This window comes from Pteropus vampyrus, unplaced genomic scaffold (assembly GCF_000151845.1).
Source record: "Pteropus vampyrus isolate Shadow unplaced genomic scaffold, Pvam_2.0 Scaffold23, whole genome shotgun sequence".
In the NCBI taxonomy this organism is placed as follows: Eukaryota; Metazoa; Chordata; class Mammalia; order Chiroptera; family Pteropodidae; genus Pteropus; species Pteropus vampyrus.
In genome coordinates, this window is record NW_011888804.1 from 1,883,006 (window position 1) to 1,902,446 (window position 19,441).

The window sequence follows — 19,441 nt, forward strand, 5'->3', positions numbered from 1 at the left end:
GCGGCGTCCACATGCCGCGGCGGCGGCGAGAGGGGAGGCAGCGGCCGATAAATGCTATTAGAGCAGCCGCCGCGGAGCCGTCCCCGACGCCACCTCCTTCTCCTCCGCCGCAGTTTCCTCCGCCGCTGTCGGGGGTGCGGAGCTGAGAGAACAGGGCGAGCGCGCCACGCACCACCCCGCCGGCTCGCCGCCCTCGCTCCGTTCCGCCCTCAGGGGTCGCACGGGCGCCCCCTCCTCCGGTCCGGGCGGGGCAGCGAATCACCTCAGGAGAGCGGGGAGGGGGCTCGGGGGGCCGCGGCCTGCGCTGCGAGCCGGCGGTTGAGGGCGAGGGAGGCCCTCCCTTCTGACGAGGAGAGGAAGGGTCGCGAGCCCCCACCGCCCCGCTGAGCCCGGGACGGGCGCCGCGAGGGCCGGGCAGCGAGAGGAGCGGTTGTCTGCGGGAGGGGGCGCGGGGGTGATTCAGCGCCCCGCGAGGCGGAAGCGGCCGGAGGAGGAGGAGGAGGAGGGGGAGAAGCCCGTCGGCGCCTGGGCACCCGGGGTGGCACGAGCGCGCGGTCCGAGTGCGAGGCGGAGGCGAGGAGGCCGCGGGGACGGGAGGCGAGGCCGGCCGGGCCCCCGCAGCCATGGAGAACGCGCACACAAAGACGGTGGAGGAGGTGCTGGGCCACTTCGGGGTCAACGAGAGCACGGGGCTGAGCCTGGAGCAAGTCAAGAAGCTCAAGGAGAGATGGGGCTCCAACGGTAGGTCCTCGGCGCTCGGGCTGCAGGGGCCCCGCGCGGCGCAGCGCGGCGCGGGCCCGAGAGCCAGGGAAGATGGCTGACCGGGCCCCACCTCGTGGGTCTCGGCTCCGAGCCCGCCGAGGGCTGCAGGCGACGGGCCGAGCCCGCGCGCCGGCCCCGCGGGGAAAGGGACTGCAGGCGCGGGGCGCCGGGGTCGGGTCAGCGCTTCCTCTCGATGCCCTCGCGGACGGAGCCCTTGACCTTCCCCGCACGCAGCCAGCTCCGCGCCTGTCACCAGCAGCAACCAGCAGCAGCCAGCAGCTCGACCCCGGTGGAGGAACGAGTCCCTTGCAGCTGGGTTGAGCCCTGCGAGACATTTTCTCGTCCCCAGCGGGTTTATGAGGCGTCGTTGTAGTCGAAAATGCTTCTGACTGTTCTTGTACTACCCAAAGTTACACATCTGGCAGAAGTGATGACATAGCTGAAATGATCCTTGTTTCAGGATCCTTGTTTAGGTGACGATGAGATTTTACGCTTCGGGGTGGACCCAAGTTACAAGTATTGCATTTTTTTGTTAGGGTACCATTTTAGTATGGTTTCCATTGAAAATGGTTGAATGTACATCTATCTAGGTACGTCTTTCAAGACTGATCATTTTTAGCGATTCTTTTTAGACAGAATGCTAAAATGTTTCTTTTTCTCCTCTCTTGACACGTTTCCTGGCGATTTTCTACATTCTACAGAGTTACCAGCTGAAGAAGGTAAGTAATCCTAAAATGTTCTTTCTCTTCATCCCCCCTCACAACCTTTGTGTGCCGATGTTAAGATGACATTTACGACAAATATATTTGTTTCTAACAGGAAAAACTTTGCTGGAACTTGTGATTGAGCAGTTTGAAGACTTACTAGTTAGAATTTTATTGCTGGCAGCATGTATATCTTTTGTAAGTATAAAGCAATTGTTTTCTCTCCAAAAAGTTTAGAGTGTTCTATAGATAAGAAACCAGGAAATAAATGATGCCTTTTGGGTTAGAATATTATATATGGAGGTTTAAGCTGTGTTTCCATGATTCTTTTTAAAACCCAGGTATTTTTTAAATTATAAAACACTTGAAGCTATTCATGAACAGAAAATAAATGGATGCCTGACATTTAAGTGCAATTAGAAATTATTGCCGAATGTGGCAGGGTCTTATTCTTTATCAGCTTTTAAGATCAAAAAGTTCTTTATTGGAAGGCCATTTCGGTTTGGGGTTCTTCTATTGTGTAAGATCATACTAAGATGATGTTGGGCTCTTTGTAGTCTGTAAATAGAACTTACAAAAGGAATATTCCAGTTGCTCTCTTGTCCTGGTAATGGCAAGGTGACAGTTGTTTCTGACAGTGACAGGAATGATGACGGCAGTGATGGCACCACTGTTGACCAAATTTGGTCACTGACCTTTAGGGTGGTATATTTATCTAAATTGGACCCCTGTCTTGAGTGACTCCTAGGTTAATAGAACAAGGTACAATTGGTTCTAGATCTTAAAAAAAAAACAAAACAACATAGTGTTTTCTCTTGTTCTGTATGTGCTTACCCGCTTGAGTCTTGTATGGTTGCTAAGAAACTGGTGAAATGCACAGAACTGCAGCAGAAGAAAGGTGATGGGGGTTGGTGAAGATATTTCTAGGTTATTAACATTTTCTTCTGTTCACTATTTTTTATTACATTTTTTCTTGGGCAGTGGACTTCTTGGTAGTTTTCCTAAAAATGGTCATGAATAGGACACAGATGTTCTTAATCTTAACAGCATGAGATGCCTTTTGTTCTTAAATTACAGTATTTTGTTCTTGCAAAAACCATGATGGGAAGAGAAATTCGCCCAGTATAATACTTTTTTCAGGCTTCGCAAAATTGACACACCTTCAAGGTTTCATTTTTATACATTTGTATGTATGCAGGCCCCAGAGATCTACCTCAGTCTTTTTCACAACCATACCGTAGAGGGCTATTTTGAGAACTAAATAAAGGAAGCAGTGGACATTTCTTTAGATGAAAGGGGAAAAATTGGAAAGAGGTGAACGTTTTTTGGGGGTAATTCTGAACACAAATTCTGCCATGAGACTAATATATTATGCCGTGTTAGCCAAATGATGTGAGCCATTAATCAGTTCTCACGAATCTTTTCAATGGTTTTCACTGAATAAAATTAAGAGTGACATATCAAACCATTCAACATCTTGAATTAATCATTCCACACCCCTTACATGTCTGTTCTTAATGAATTTACCCCCCCCACCAATAAATGGTTGCTGTTTTAACCAGTTAAAGGAGTAGTCAATTGTATTATAATGGCTATGTACAGAACCAGATGGGTGCTAGAGTAACGAGGGGGATCACTTCATAAACTATGTAAATGTCTAACCAATGTATTGTATACCTGAAGCTAATATAAAATTAAAAAATTTAAAATCATAAAGGAATAGATCTATTTGATTAACTAGTTTCAATACATTGTCATGGAGCAAAACAAGTTATATTTGGGCTAGAATAATATATTTCAGTTGGCTACATAATTCTGAAATAGTCTTAGCTTTGGTAGTTAAAATACTGAGGATCAGTAAGATCATCAGTAATACACCAGTAATTAGCTGGTATATACAATGCAGAGAAAAGATGTTGAGTTATTCTGTGTGTGTGTAACTTAAGGTACTATTATAACATTAGTGGCATTATTTCCAATAAAGCTATCGACTATTTAGATTGTATGGGATCTTGAGTGGCCAGTTTGTTAACATTTTGTATTAATGATGTGTGTAATTTTTACATTGAAGTAATTTATAGTTTCTAGGCGTTTTCAAATGAGTTTTAAAATAAATGCTTTAATTGCGTTGTAAGGTAGGATGTCGGGTTTTTGTAGCTTTAAAGAGCCATGTTGGAGTTTGAGTTACCTTTTGATAATTACTTGGAGTTATTGCTCAAGGAATGAACTATGTTACGTTTTTATTTACGAGTTACTAAACAAAAATAACGTGGTTTAGGAATTACTGTTACTTAATTTGCTTTGATTTGTTTGACTAAGAAATGGCAGATCTAAAACCTGATTTGTTGATTTTCTTCATGGGGGGGGTTGGCACTACTGCTACATTGTACTTGACCTTTTATTCTTCATTTCTCTATCTTTCAAAGGTGCACTGAGTCTTTTGGGATAGTTTATTCCTAGTAGTTTAATAGGAAAAACCCGATGGAATACTCATGTTCTTTTGGAGAAGTGAATAGGTAGTTCTATATATGTGATAATTATCAGGTTCTGTTTAAGTTAAAAAGAAATATTAGACGTTAGCGTTTTACTTCAGATATCAAACTAAGTAGTAAACTGTTAACCATAGTTAATATTTTGCTGTGGCAGAAAGAGGAAACTCATGAATGTTTTACACGTGACCTGTGGGGATAAAGTTTTAATTCTAATGTTCATCGAAATAGTTTATTTTAAAGGTCACTTGGATTGGAAGAAGTCATTTTTTATCTACCATTGCGTATGAAGTAACAATAGAAATTTCTTAATTTTAACATTCAGGACCTTCTATCCTTTCACTTTGTCTTTCCATCCTTCTTGGTCACCAACTTTGCCATTTATATAACATCATATGGTTGTTTACCTGAAATGCACCTCCTTCCCTCTTTTTCACTGGTTAGGTCTCTTTTTTTCAACACCTGGTACATGGCACAGACATTGGGGATCAAACAGCATCAAACAAAGCCTCTTACCTGGAGCTGACATTCTAGTAGAGACATAATAAGTAAAATACGTAATAATCCGTTGGACGGTGATAGTGCTGTGGAGTAGAGTGGAGGTGGAGGTGGTAGAATAAGGAAGTATGGGGAAGGGAGTATAATTTTCAAAACGAGTGGTCAGGGAAGGCCTCTAAGAAGCTGACATTTGAGAAAAGACCTGAAGGAGGTGAGCATGAAGGCCGTATGTGTTTCATTTATCTGAATCATAAAGTCTTCTATGGTAATACAATTTGTGTAAGTTTCTCTACCTTCCACCTCCATTTCCCCAGCTCAGCTACTTAGAGCAACCCTAAAATGGTAATAGAACTTTCTTAGTCTCAACTTACATTTGAATAATTATCTTTTTTTCCTACTGGATCCTTTAAAGGGATTCTTAATACTTTTTTAGAGCCTACATTATTGCTTTCGATATAACAAATATTTGGGTGAGTTTGTATCAGTAGCATTTTCAAAATATGTGTGACTCGTTTGCTTTGGTTTTCACAGAACAATATATTCAAGAAGTATTCGATATGTGGTGATTTGTAAATTTTTCCTGTTTCCTTTTAATTTCTCATTTTAAAAAAGGTAAAATGGACAGTTAACTGATTGGTTTAACTAATTTAGATCCTTTTAAAAATATGGTTTGAAAGGTGAATGTATGTGGGGTTTTTTTCTTTTTTTTTTTAAGAAGAGTATACTCTCAAATCTGAAAACATTGAGGGATGTTTTCACATAAGCTTTGTGTTGGCATCAGAAGAGAATGTTGTCTTAATTCATACTTTTTTTTTAATGGCTGAGAGAATTTTTGTTTCCTACCCCCAGAAAATTGCTATAACATTTATTGGTGATGTTTTTTCATTCTTGTAAAATGTTTGATTTCCACTTTTTTAAAAGATTTTTTTGATGTAAATTTCTTCATTTATTGAACAAGTTTCTAAGGCTACGAGGAGGAATGCAGACTGGTGCCATCCTCTGAAAAACATGCTTGTGATCTCTCTCATGTTCTTTTTATGGTCTCATTAAGAGCTCAGCACACTATCCAATCTATAAGTAACTGAGTCACAGTACCGTGACTGTCTCCCAGTTCACCGGAACATGCCCTTTTACCTTGAATTAAAATTTGCTTTATTCATTAAAACTACTCTCCAGCATCTTTTGGCTCTCCTGACAGAAGTTATTGTGCTATACAAATATCAGTCTTACAGATACCTTACTCCTACCCTATTTAAGCACTTTAAATTGTAGTAGAGCATTCATTAGCATGTGGTTACTTTGAATAGGATTGAAGAGTTTGAAACTTTGAACTTGTGGATAATGTAAGCCCCAGAAGGCATGTAATGTTACTGTACTTAAACAGTGCAAAGCAAAAGGAAGAAGAAACTTTAAGCCTAAAATTATCCTGCAGTAGTCTTTTCTTCCACTTTCCAGTTGTTACTGTTGATGAAGTTGGTTATCTTTTTGTTCTCTTAATGTTTAAGTTCATATACTGCCACTTAGGATCTTATACCTTAGAGGTTTTGTTTCATTCATTCATGTATCTGTTCAATAAATATATAGTGAGCATCAACTATGTATAAGAGACTCTTCTAGGTTCTTGGGGATACACAGTGAACAAAAGGCAATGCAAACATAATCTTTTATGTTCAACCTGTTCTCAATAAACATTTTTCAAAACATTTCACCCATCCTGTATAAATGTTTTGTATAACTTCCTGTATACTGTAATTATGAATTGCCTGTACTGTTAGGCTAATAAGGCATTTTGCATTTTGGTAATAATGTGTCACCCATCCAATTTCTCTGTCCTTTTCTTCTACCCTCTTCTCCATCTCATGGAGTCTTTTTGTTAGCATCATCTTCCCACTTACACAAGAAGTTTTCTTTATGATAGAACAAAACCATGAAGGATTGCACAATATGATTTCAATATAATTGGTTGGATTAGTTCTTACCGGTTAATGAAATGTGGTGGACCTTTATTTTGGGCTGTAGCATTTAATTCTTTGGGTTATTTGTGGTTTCAAAATAGACATTTTAAAAAATATTCAGGAGATTGTTGGTTGTCAATTTTAAGCAGATTTAGCACCATCCTTCTACCCTAAGGGATTGGCCTACTAGTTTCTTATCAAGCAGTAATTGGTATATCTGTAAAACTTTCAAATAACCGAATGCCTGTGTTTCTTACACATAAACATTTAAAGTCATATAGTGGAAGGAAAGCCTACTGCATTGTACGGATTAGGATTATTACATTACTGATGAACACTGCTTGTGCAAAGGAACTACCCATTTCTTGAAAAGTAGAGGTTTGCTCTGATAGTCTTGTCACTGCCTTAGTCTTTTTTTTTTTCTTTAGCTGTTATGGAATATTGTTTTAAGTTTATTCCTCAGGCCTAGCTGCCAAGAGGGAAATTCATATCCGCTTTAACAAGGTGTGAAGCTTATCTTAACAGTTGCTAATGCCTCACTGACCTTTTGGAAAGGTCCTAGTTACTCTTCAAGTTGAGCAATTTTTCTCCCCCAAGAGCTAATTAAATTTCTTATTTCTGATATGCTCTCCTTGGCAAATGTTTGGAAGGCTAGTATCAAAGCAGCTGTGATGTTGCATCTATCAAAATTTGTAACTTCGTAGAGAAGTTTTCATTTTGGCATCGGGCCTGACTTTAACACCAGGAGTACCCTGTTGAAAGCCTGCAGCAGCATTTATACTCTTTCTGGTTTTCTGCCTGCCTTGGTTCACTAGCTGTCAGTGGTGATTGTCATCTACCAGGTCTAGGTCCTTATGTCTCCTGGTTTTTTTCCTGCTTAAATTGGTATTTTTTGTTAATTCATCATTACCCTCTTTTACTTAGCAAAATTCATGTTGGGCCTTGCCTTAGTCTTTCTGGTTGTTGCTGTTTGTTTAAAAGCTCCCTTAATAGTATTCCACTAAGTACAAATAGTTAGATCCTTCATTATTGCCATAAACGATGTCCGACTATTAAAAAATATCAGAAACAGTGCATAATTTTATTTGCTAAATAGATCTTTTAAAGAAAAGGTTTTGTGAAATATGTGAACACTTAAAGCAATGTTAAAAAAAAAAAAGGCAAATCTTACCTCTCAGGTTGAATCATTAGAAATATTTAACATCCTTTCTGGATTGGCAATTTTCCACAAAAATTGGTGGTTAAATTTTTAATCATATTAAGATTCATTGTGTTGAGTTTTCTCTGGCTCTTGTAGCTTTTAAATCTTAAAGTTATGGTTGTGTGAGCTAGAAGTTAATTCTCTGCTCCTTTTTCTTGGCAGTGTTCTGTGTCCAATTATAACATTTTTGGACTTGTGTCATTTCTGAAATGCTATGCTGCTAAACTAGATGTCATATGGAGAATAACCTTCAAAATACATTCCTGATTATGGAACAATCTTGCGATAATTCTGAGATCAGTAATACCACTGAAAATAAGAAGGGGATTAGCAGTTAATGTACTTTAAAATTTTGAGTCAGTGATCATTATCTTTACAATGAATTTATGCCACAGCATTTTATTTGATATGAATATTATTTGATATGAATATTACCCAAGTCAACAAAGTTGATGATTGCTTTTTACTTTAACAAAATCAGGAAATTTTTATTTCTTCTGAAAATACACATAAAATGAATGCAATTTATTTTCTAAAATATTTTCTTTGGATTTTAAAACAATTATTACATGAAAAAATAAGTTCAAAGGTATTGTTAAGTCGTACAGTTTTGATTCTCAAGAACTATTTTGAACAAGACATAAGCTAGTTATTTATGTCATTACATTTTGCCATCATTTTGTTTCCAGGGAGGGTAAGAAAAGAGATTTTGTATATCATGATTCTTTTAGTGCCAGCCACTTTTGTTGTATAGTCGCACTAAGCCCAAAAATACATTACAGTTTTAACACATGCCATTTCTCTTTTAGGTTTTGGCTTGGTTTGAAGAAGGTGAAGAAACAATTACAGCCTTTGTAGAACCCTTTGTAATTTTACTTATATTAGTAGCCAATGCAATTGTGGGTGTATGGCAGGTAAGCAACAATTACTGCCCTGCTAAAGTTTAGTAATTTATGTGACTTAAACTGTGTTAATCTTTCTGCTATCTGTTTTTCCTGATGTGTTTGTTGACTAAAAATACCTCTGTGGAATGTCTACGTTTGTTTTTTCTTTTGTCTTTTTATTTAATGGCAAAATTTTGGACCTCATGTGCAATACTTTGCTCATGCATATATGAACTGCTCAGTCTTCGTGGTAACATGGAGTTAAGAACAGTGGCTGAGAGAAGCTACTTAAGGAAAACCATAAAATTTGAGAACCAGTATCTGTCTATATTCCCTAGCTGCTTCCTGTGAAAAACTTAATGACACAATGTCATGTTTATTCTCCTTAGATTTTGTGTATGTGTGTTGGGGGGGCGGGGGTTAGCTATAAAAATTGTCTAAATCCTAGATTCTTTCTTTTCAGAGCTTACTCTTGGCTGTTTTCCTTCAGTTGCCCAGGCCTTTCTTACTCACAGAATGGAAGCTAATTTTACTTCAGAAACAAAATGAGATTTCTTCCCCCTACTCTCCCACCCCCAGCTCACATTATTGTCCTTATGCACATACCTAGTTTCAGGGCTAACTTTTCTAGGACTGTTGATCTGTTTGAATTTTTTTAAAATTCTAAGACTAATACTTCAAATACTTCAGGTTTTTATGGATATAATCGTCCCTTTGAGGACTAAAATATAGCGTAGCTGTCATTCTTCAAGTGTAAACTTCTGATCTTATTAATAAACATGAAGATCTTTATGTGGTGGGATTATATAGAAAGATGGCCTACTTAAAAAAAAATTTTTTTACCCCCCGTCACCCCCCTTTTTTTTTACCCCATCCCTAGAAAATTTTTTTATTGTCTTAGTTTAAAAAAAGAATAATATTCTTAAGTCTTAATCTTATTTACGTCGCATACAGAATGGTATGGGCAATACTGGAGAGTTCTTGCCTTCTGGAAGAAAAATAATTATAGTGTAGGGTAGTATTGGGTGGTGGGGGTGGGTACAGATTTCTGACCAGTGACATCAAGGAAGACTTCTTACAGGCGGTGACAGGCAACTGGGAGCTATTGAGAAACAGTTTTATGGGCGGAGGCTGGGGAGAATATTCCATAGAGGGAGCGGCATGAGCAAAAAGATACAAACTGTTTAAGGAACGACACTTAGACCAATTTGGGTTTGGGTTAAAAAGGTGGGAGTTATCCTTCTGTTTGTAGTGCGTTAGGTATATTTGTATTTCCCCAAATTGACTTGTTTCTCATGTAACCTAGTTATGATGATTAGCTTCCCTTTCCCACCCCCACACTCTAAATATTCCTTTTGATAGTTCGAGTTGGAGGGAAAGTGTTTTAAGTGATTTTAATTGGCATCTTTGTCTTTGGTATCTGAGATCAATTATCTTTTAAGTTTATGCTTCTATTTTAAATGTACCTTTGCTAGTTTTTAGTGGGAGCAAAATATAGTCTCCTTAACCTTGAATGATCTAGTTAAATTCTACCTGACGTGACCTTGATGAGGGAGTGAAGGAAGTAAAACTGCCACAATTATAAATTTAAAGGAGAAAAAGTAATTTCAAATTTGACTAATAAAATTTTGAGCATTGCTACTATTCATTGCTACAACATCAGTTACATTTGAACTTAATCTGAAGGATCTTAGAGCAGTGACATTAGAGTTAAATATTCTTATATTTCTGTTAATTATAAGGTGTTGCAGATCTACTCATTCTTTAGCAGATCTGATAGGGGAATGAAATTATTTTTATCATGAAGTTCCAAAATTTAAGGTTTCCTGTACATTTTTATGGGTATATACCTTAAAAATGAGACGCATGTTGTTGGTAGCTTTCAGTTTTGTGTCATCTAAATTCTCAGGTTTAAGGATTTTTTCACAACAGACCATAATTCTTAGAGCAAGGTAAAAAATGAGATCACATAATATTGAGCATAAATTCTGTCCAAGTAAAGGTTAAATTGAAGAGCTTTAGATTGGAGGGCCAAAATGTGAGAGAAATTAAAATCTTTTATTTTGTCTATTGAGTAACCTTACCTGGGCATGTACTCTGCAGACTTGCTCCTTAACTTCTAATTGCTTATTCTCTAAAAGAACAAATTTGGCACAGAAGCTTTTCTTTTTTTTTTTTCTTAAAGGAACTTTCCTATAGCTTTTTTTTTTCCCCCAACATGACTCATTTTGATTCTATATCTTTCATCTTGAAATTAGGAAAGAAAAACTGTGTGACTTAAGTCTGATATGTTCATGTATAATATGGTAAATGAGGAATGTGACTGGCAGTGCTATGATGAGATTTCAGCCATTTGGTGTCCTTTACCACTGGAGAGAGATTTCTTAGCATTTGTGAGACATAACATGATTTTCTTAATTCATCACTCATGGCTTTTACCATGTGCCAGAACACAGTCTAAGCATTTTATAGACAGCATGTAAATCCTCACAGCCCTTGAGGTAGGTGCTGTAAATGTCCTGATTTTGTAGGCAGTAAACCTGCGTGTTGTGTAACTTATCCACAGTCACATAGCTGTTAAGTGTAAAAGTCTGGATTGGACCTAGACAGTCAAGCCCCAGACAGTGATGGTTCGTGTGAGACAAGATCAGTTTAGAAGGTGTAGGTGTGTGTGGCCGGATGTGAGGGAGGTGTTTCACTGTGCTTGGGGACAGTGGATTCTAACTGCTTTTCCCCCTTATGATTTTATCCCCTTACCCTTCTTGGGCTTATTTTTTCATTTTTACACAAAACATAAGGGCCTACTGTTCTTTACCTTAAAATGTGAATTGTTTACTACAAATGTACTTCTCGTATCTTTGTAAAGTTTAAATTAGAACACTAAAATGTGATTGCTTGGGCTAGAAATACTTGCAGTGGTAGGCATGTGTCCACTACTTTTATCATGTTTTTTTTTCCTTCTCTTTTTTTTATAGGAAAGAAATGCTGAAAATGCAATCGAAGCCCTTAAGGAGTATGAGCCTGAAATGGGCAAAGTATATCGACAGGACAGAAAGAGTGTACAACGGATTAAAGCTAAAGACATCGTTCCTGGTGATATTGTGGAAATTGCTGGTGAGTTGAGGTCATTTTTGTTTTAATCTTGATTGTATATCCGAATGAACTCTTTATGAAGGCTCATAATTGTTTAAAAAATTATGCTCATACGTATCAATTTTGGTGCCATCCAAACAAATCAGGTTTTCTGTAAAATTATTTCAGAGTTTTTTGGCACTTCTCTTCATGCTGTGATGCTTTGAATTATTGTGTTTATTATGATAAAACACTAGTGCTAGTGAGCTACTGATTTGACAATTAGTTATAATGTAGTTTGTTAGAATACTAGTTAATGGCTGTGTAGTTTTTTCTGTTTTGGTTCTTGGCACAAATGTTAAGTCATACTCACAGTTATCGAACTAAGTTTATAGCTAAGGGTAATTTCATGACACTAAAAGTTCTCCTTAAAAAATACTTTTACATTACGCTCAGCCATTGGTCTTAGCCTGGGCTCTATAGGTGAGCTTAAGAGTTTGTGAATCCACTGCAAAGCCAGAGCTCTCTGCCGATCTCAAAGAGGTCTGTATCCTCAATGCTCTAGATCAGTGCCACGTTTTCAGGCAGCTCAGGATGCTCCTGGAACAGTCCAGTCTTTTTGCTAGAGTCATTACATTGGATTATTCGGATATCATGATTTTTCACACACACTCTTCTGAGCTCAGAATGTGTGTGTGTGTGTGTGTAAGAGAGCAAGACAGACTTATCTCAGTAATGCTTTTTACACTTGTTGGGAAAGTGTGCTTTGTCTTTTTTGTCTTAACTCATTTGAATAAAGAATTTAAAGAGCTGCATCTCTTGGCCTGTGCTTTACAGTTTTGGCCTCTGAAAGGAAATTGCCTTGTCATAGATATTCTCTCCATAATTTTTGTCATTCTTATTCCAGAAAAAGAATAGTGTTGCCTGTTTACTATGTCAGTTACATAGGACTACAAAGTGTGTGTAAATGACCTAACAGCTTACTTAATAGTGTTAACAGAAGAAAAATTCAGAATGAAGCGTTTTGGCCATGGGTTTTTTAAAATTTATTTTGACATAATTGCAGACTTAAAAGTTGCAAGAATAGTGAAAGAGTTCCCATGTAGCCTTTGCCCAGATTCTCTAAATGTTAACATCTTATCATATGTGCTTTATTCTTCTAGTCTCATACATTTTTGTCTGGACTATTTGAAAATAAGTTGCAGGCACAATGCCCCTTTACTCCTAAATACTCAAGTGTTTATTTTATAAAATTGAGGGCGTTCTTTTAATATGACTCCAGTATAATTATGAAAATCAGGAAATTGATATAATACTATTATCTAATCCATAGACTTTATTCAGATTTTACCATTCGTCACAATGTATTTTATAGTAAAAATACGAGTTAGGGAATTCTGGCAATGATGTAGAAAATAGGTCAGAATGGGGAAGGCTGCACATACGCTATTTTGATAGTCTAGACAAGAGGTAATGAGGATAAGAGAGAATGAGGGCAGTAGCATTTAGAATAATGAGGGGAAGAGTTTAAGTTTATGCTTAGTGATTCTTATGCAGGCATGCACATCAGAATTATCTGGGGACACTAAAATTTTTTTACCAGTCTCAACCCAAAATATTAACTCTCAGTCTCCCTTGCATGGAATTATGATCAAGTATAGTTCAGATTCAGATGCAAAGCAGCAGGTTTTGATAACTGGAATAGATATGGGGGTAGAATGTAGAATCAGTGATACTGGCAGGATTTCTAGTTTAGGTGACTGGGCAGTGCGGTGCCAATAACTGAGGAAGGAAGCATTGGAGAGAGATTATATATATGTGTGTGTGTGTGTATATATATATATACACATATATATACACATATATATGTGTATATATATATATGTATACATACATATACGCCATATGTGAAGTTGCAGATAACATCGCTTAAATAGGTATACAGGATTCTTTTCGATTTTTGTATGTTTTCCATTTCTCCAGTTTAACTGGTAATACACTCTTCAGCTTTTCAAATTAAAAATATTTTAAGAATTTTTATTTTAGGTGGTTTCAGTGTATTGAGTTTGTTTGAAAACTTAGAGAATTACCCCCAAAGTGTTTATCTTTAGTCTGCATTAGTAGATGGCAGTGGTAAACGGCATCGGAGGAAACTATAACCTTGATCCTCAAGGCACCGTCCCTTCTGAAGAAATAAACGAGGCCAGCTTCTATTCAGCAGTGGTGTTTCGATTTTTCTTTTCCTCATCATCTTGGTTCTCTCCATCTTTCCCATCACAGTAAGTCACTCTGACCACTTGATTTTCTCTCTCTCATTCTCTTTCTAAGACCAGTTGATTCTGTCTTCAAAACACACCCAAATTTATGAACTTCTGTTTGCTCAGGCCCAGCATCACCTCACACCGTCACTGTGTCATTGTGTCCTAACTTGGCTCTGGCTTCCTCTGTTGTTCTTTTCAGTAGGTTCTCTACACAGCAGCCAGAGTGGTTTCCTAAAGGTCATGTTGTTTATTCACCTGCTAAAACCTTTCATTGGCTTCCCTGTTGCACCTAAAATATAAAATTCTTTTTCCTAAAAGACCTCGCATTGTATAGCTCCTGCTTGCTTCTGTGGTTTCATCTTACACCACTCTCTGTGCTTAGGCCTCTTGACTCAGTTTTCAGTACCACCACACTTGCCTGGCCTGTTTGGGGAGGTTAGTCAAATTTTATATAATGTACTAATGCCCAATGCACAGATCTCACAGTGGCGAAACTTGATTGTAACCATGATCTACTTGACTTTTTGTGCCCACTATGAAATTGCATTCTCTATGTGTCGTGTTTTTTACATTGCATTTGATAGTTTAGGAAGGACAAAAAATGATCTGTACCATGTGTGACCTAAGAAATCCAGTCTCCTGGAGTATGCCTTACTTTGTTTACATTGTGATAAAATGTACATAATAAAAAGTTTGCCATTTTAATCATTTTTAAGTGTACAGTTCCATGGCATTAAATACATTCACATTGTAGTGCAGCCATCACCACCGTCCATCTTCAGAACTCTCATCTTCCCAAACTGCACCTCTGTCCCCATCGAGCAGTACTTCCCTTCATCCCTTTCCTTCAGCTTCTGGCAGCCACTCCCTTTCTTTTCATATTCAAAACAGTGAGTTTAATATTGAAAGATGAGTTTATCTCTCTCATCTGAGGAGAATATACTTATTACTGGTAGTTATTCTAAGCAGTACATACTCTGTTTTCATCTATCCGAATCCTTTTGTGGAGTGTGCTAACAGGTCCTGATAATACTTTTTTCCTCCAGCTCTTCCTTCACTGTATGCTCATTGCTAAAAGCAGATGCAGTGGTTGGACATTGGGCTCTTGTATACTACTACTCTTGGATTTTAATCATTTTGAGGGATACAGAACAAAAGTGATACCTAGTTTTAGGTATGAAGTTCTGTTAAACACGACTGTCATACCACTAGGCAGTGAACACCTTAAAGGCAGAACTGTCACACTGACTATTGTAATCTTGCTGAGCATGTAACAGCTCTGTGAATAACAAATGAAACTTCAAATCACAAGTATGGCATAGGTTCAGGTAATGTAAACATGCTTATTTTGCAACTTCTGTGCAGAACAGATAATCTGAAGTGTATATATGCATTCACTAAAAGCTAAACTTGGCATGCAGATATTGTGATAAACTTGCAAGTGCTTGGTTTTAACCATCAACCTTTCTGCAGATATGTATTGTTGTTTACATTTTACAGTTGAAGAAACAGGCATCGTGGTTTATTGCTTCTGTCTTCAACTGCAGTTAATTTGTTAGAGCATATATAGTATACTTAGTAAATGTACACATGGCATGTGTGTCAGTCATATTTCAATTTGTTAGAGGCCCAAGTCACAATTTATTTTAAACATATAATGCACATGCCATAGCATTCATTCATTCTGAAGTGTACAAGTAAGTGGTTTTAGTATACTCAGTTGTGCTATCATCATCATCATCATCTAATTTCAGAACATTATCATCCCCTAAAAAGGAAAGCCCATGCCCATTAGCAGTCACTTCCCTGCCCTCCTTCCCCTGGTAACTACAGTTTATTTTTATGGATTTGCTTATTCCAGACATTGTGTATAACTGGAATCATACAGTATATGCCCTTTAAGGCTGGTTTTTTTCACTTAGCATCCATGTTGTGGCATGTAGCTTTCCTCTTCATGGCTGAGTAATATTCTGTTGTTTTGATGTACCACTTTTCTTTATCCATTCATTAATTCATGGACATTTGGGTTGTTTCCTCTTTTTGGCTGTTAGGAAAAGTGGTACTGTGAACACTCATGTGTGCGCATATGCTTTCACTGTCTTAGGTATACACCCAGGTGTGGAATTGCTAGGTCATATGGTGACTATATTTAACATTTTGAGCAACTTCCAAACTGGTTTCCAAAGTGGTTGCATCAGTTTACACTCCCACCAGCAATGTATGCAGGTTCTATTTTTTCCACATCTTTGTCAATATTTGGGTGTTTTGTTTTTTGTTTTGTTTTGTTTAGCCATGAAGTGGTCTCATGATTTTAATTTGTGCTTTCTTAATTTCCTAATGGATGTTTTTCAGGGGTTCCTAAAGATTTTCTATAAGTTCATGTCATCTGCAAACAAATGTTTTTATACCTGTCCAATCCAGGTGCCTTTTCTTTATCTTGTCTAATTGCCCTGGCTAGAATCTCCAGTAGAATGTTGAATAGAAGTGGCAAGAATAGTCATTCTTGTCTCATTCCTTACCATAGGTGAAAAGTATCCAGTCTTCTGCTACAAAGGATGATGTTAGCTGTGGGTTTTTATGTTGAAGAAGCTCGGTCACAACTTTAATTTGTAGGTTGACGATATACTCATGTTTAGTCTGTTTTGGTGACTTTTTGTGATGATTGTATATTTATATCCAAATTAGAAATGATCGTTTTACTGGATTACTAGGACTGGTAGATCACTGAGTTGGGTAAAATGTAATCTTAAGGTGGCATGTACAATGAATTACATGGAACATTTTGGAAAAACATATTTTGAGTGCTTAACCTGGGCCAAATAGGTATTTATTAAGACTTTAAAGATTATACATGTTGAGGCTTTTTAACTTCTGCATTTATTAGAATTGGTAATATAATTGACCCTGCAATTTGGCCTTTAGTTCAGTAATTTATTTCTGTGAAACTATATAAACGAATTCTAAATGTAGATCAAAATTATTTGTCCAAGTCTTTTACTCTCTAGTAGTCTGAAGGGATAAATGGCACAAATTGTGCTTTTGGACATGGTAACTTTTATACTTTTGTTTAAATTATTAATTTGAGTGCATTGTGTTCTTTCTGATGAATTAAAAAACTTGAGAATATTGTAAACTATTTTAAAGGTGAAAGCAAGTATGGAGCTCCTATTTTGATATTTGCAGAAAGAGACTTTTTCATAGCAACTTTGGATGTCAAGATGATGTAACTTCAGGTGATAAAACTTTTTGCTAGCTTTTGGAAGACATCTGATAAGATGGTCCTGCTGACCTTTTGAAGTGTAAGACTGAACTGAACTAGGTGGTTTTTTGAGGGGGAGTTGTAGGAAGCTAATTAATTTTAGATGTGTTATACCATCTTAAAAACCCTTCCGAGGATACATTGTATAAACATACACAGCAAATGCTTAGGTAAACCTCAGAAATATCTAGAATACAGGAGCCACATAAAATTGATTTGGCAAGTAATAAAATTATGGAGAAAGTTACCCACGTATTCATCTTCTGAAGCCAACGGTAATTTTGTATTATCTTAATGCCAGGATAATATTCCTCTGGATGGATGGAAACTAGTAGTAGTAAAATCAGGTATAATTTTATGAGAAATGAACATCAGTATTTTTAAGCTTTCTGTATTATCTGCTAATATTATCAAAGTGAATCAAACTTATGATAGACATAAAAGTCTTAAAGTTAAAATTTTGGAGGTTGCAGTATATGCCCTGGGTGGAGGGGATTGTTTATTGACTTCTTAAGGCCACTGTTTTCAGGATTGTTTAAAACAGACTTCATGTATCTTGGTAACCCAAGTTGACGAATAACACAAATACATAAATATCCTCAGATGACTTCTGTCCTGTAGTATACTCTGGAGCGAATCCTACTTTAAGATTATGTAAGTGGTAGAAATAGCACAGTTTTAATATAAAGTCACATTTGCTTTAGCTTCTAAAGAAATTGATTTTATATTTCCTAAAACGAAGAGTAAACGTCCAGCAATATTGCCAGCAATTTCAAAATTTATCCAATTAAAAAAAAATGCCTGTTTCTTAAACTTGGTAACTATTTAAGGGAAAAAAAGTTTCAGTTTTGATAGTCAACCTGCAGTAGTGACATTTAGTAACGCATATGTAGTGGCATTTCCAAGAGTCAAGAAAAAGGAAAGACAAAGTTGTAAAATAGAAAGATGACCGATTGATGTAAGAACCTGGATTATTCTAAGTCTGCACGACACTGAACAAAGTAAATTAACTTCTACAGAATCAGATAATTGGAGTTGACTCTTAAGGAACTTTCTAGCTCTAAAAAATGTTTGATTCAGATAATGTGGCCATCATTTATTTACCTGGGCCATAGGTCCAGGTGGATTTCTTTTGCTTTCAGGGAAAAATGGATTGGAGCAGCCTGCCTGAAGTCAGTGGACATTTAAATCCATACCTGCCAAGCTCCCTCACACAAGTGTCAGAGAAGTCAGCTCTGTGCTGTAAAGCAGAGGTGTTGGCAAAATTTTTTTTTTTGGCACAGAGCCACCTAGTAAATATTTTGGCCCCAAACAGTCTCCGTAGAAAATTTTTTTTTTTTTTTTTAGCAAGCCTTTAAAAATGTAAAAATCATTCTTGGCTCAAGGGCTGTTTTTAAAACAAACAAAAACAAGCCTTCAGATTTGGCCAGCTACTTAGAGCAGTGTTACTCTTAACTTTGGGTGTATGGGGATTTTGTTAAAGTGCAGATTTTTATTTGATTCTGTGGGTCTGGAGTGGGACCTCATTATTCTGCATTTCTCTCAAGCTCCCAGGTGGACCATATTTTGAGAAGCAAAGCTCTAGAGCAGTAGTTCTTAAGCGTTTCTAGGTCATAGTCGCTTTGAGAATTAGTAAAATCTATATACTCCGTCCCCAAAGAGAGACATTCAAAATCTTGTATGTAATTTCAGGGGTTTCATTTGTCTTTCTCCCTAGAAATCCACCCCAGGATTCTTAACTATTTGGTTTTTAAAAATGAAGTATACCATATGATCCAACAATTCCACTTCTGGGTCTATATCTGAAGGAAACAAAATTACTACCCTGAAGAGATACATTCATTGCAGCATTATTTATAATAGGCAAGACATGGTAACAACCTAAGTGTTAATTGATAAATGGATAAAGAAAATATGAGATACACACACACACAATGGAATATCATTCAGCCATAAAAATAAAGGAAATCATGCCATTCGTGACAGTATGGATGGACCTTGAGGGAATTATGCTAAGTGAAGCAAGTCATACACAGAAAGACAAATACTATGTGATCTTATTTATATGTAGAATCTTTAAAAAAAACAAACTCATAGAAACAGAAGATTGCTGGTTGCCGGCACCAGTGGGTAAGGGAATTTGGGTAAAGGTAGTCAGAAGGTACAAAATTCCAGTTATAAGACATCCTGGGAATATAATGCACAGCATGACTAGTTGACAGTGCTGTATTGTATGTCTGATAGTTGCTGAGGGTAGATCTTGAAAGTTCTTATCACAGAAAGAAATTATAACCATTCGAAGTGATGGATATTAAGTAATTGTAGTACAGTAAGTCCTCGATGTTGTCGGACTTTA

The 19,441-nt window shown here is 37.4% G+C and overlaps 1 protein-coding gene across 2 annotated transcripts in view; it reads left to right on the top strand.

The window, feature by feature from the left end:
- The first annotated feature begins 41 nt into the window (after positions 1–41).
- ATP2A2 (ATPase sarcoplasmic/endoplasmic reticulum Ca2+ transporting 2) overlaps positions 42–19,441 on the top strand; it is a 46,812-nt gene continuing 27,412 nt past the window's right edge. The window contains exons 1-5 of one of the 2 annotated variants that reach the window (XM_011355776.1): positions 42–741; positions 1,464–1,481; positions 1,582–1,664; positions 8,419–8,523; positions 11,469–11,607. In XM_011355776.1, coding sequence (XP_011354078.1) covers positions 624–741; positions 1,464–1,481; positions 1,582–1,664; positions 8,419–8,523; positions 11,469–11,607 — 463 coding nt within the window. In that variant the 5' untranslated portion in view covers positions 42–623. The remainder of the gene's footprint in view (positions 742–1,463; positions 1,482–1,581; positions 1,665–8,418; positions 8,524–11,468; positions 11,608–19,441) is intronic. The other variant, XR_895654.2, reaches the window with a different exon arrangement.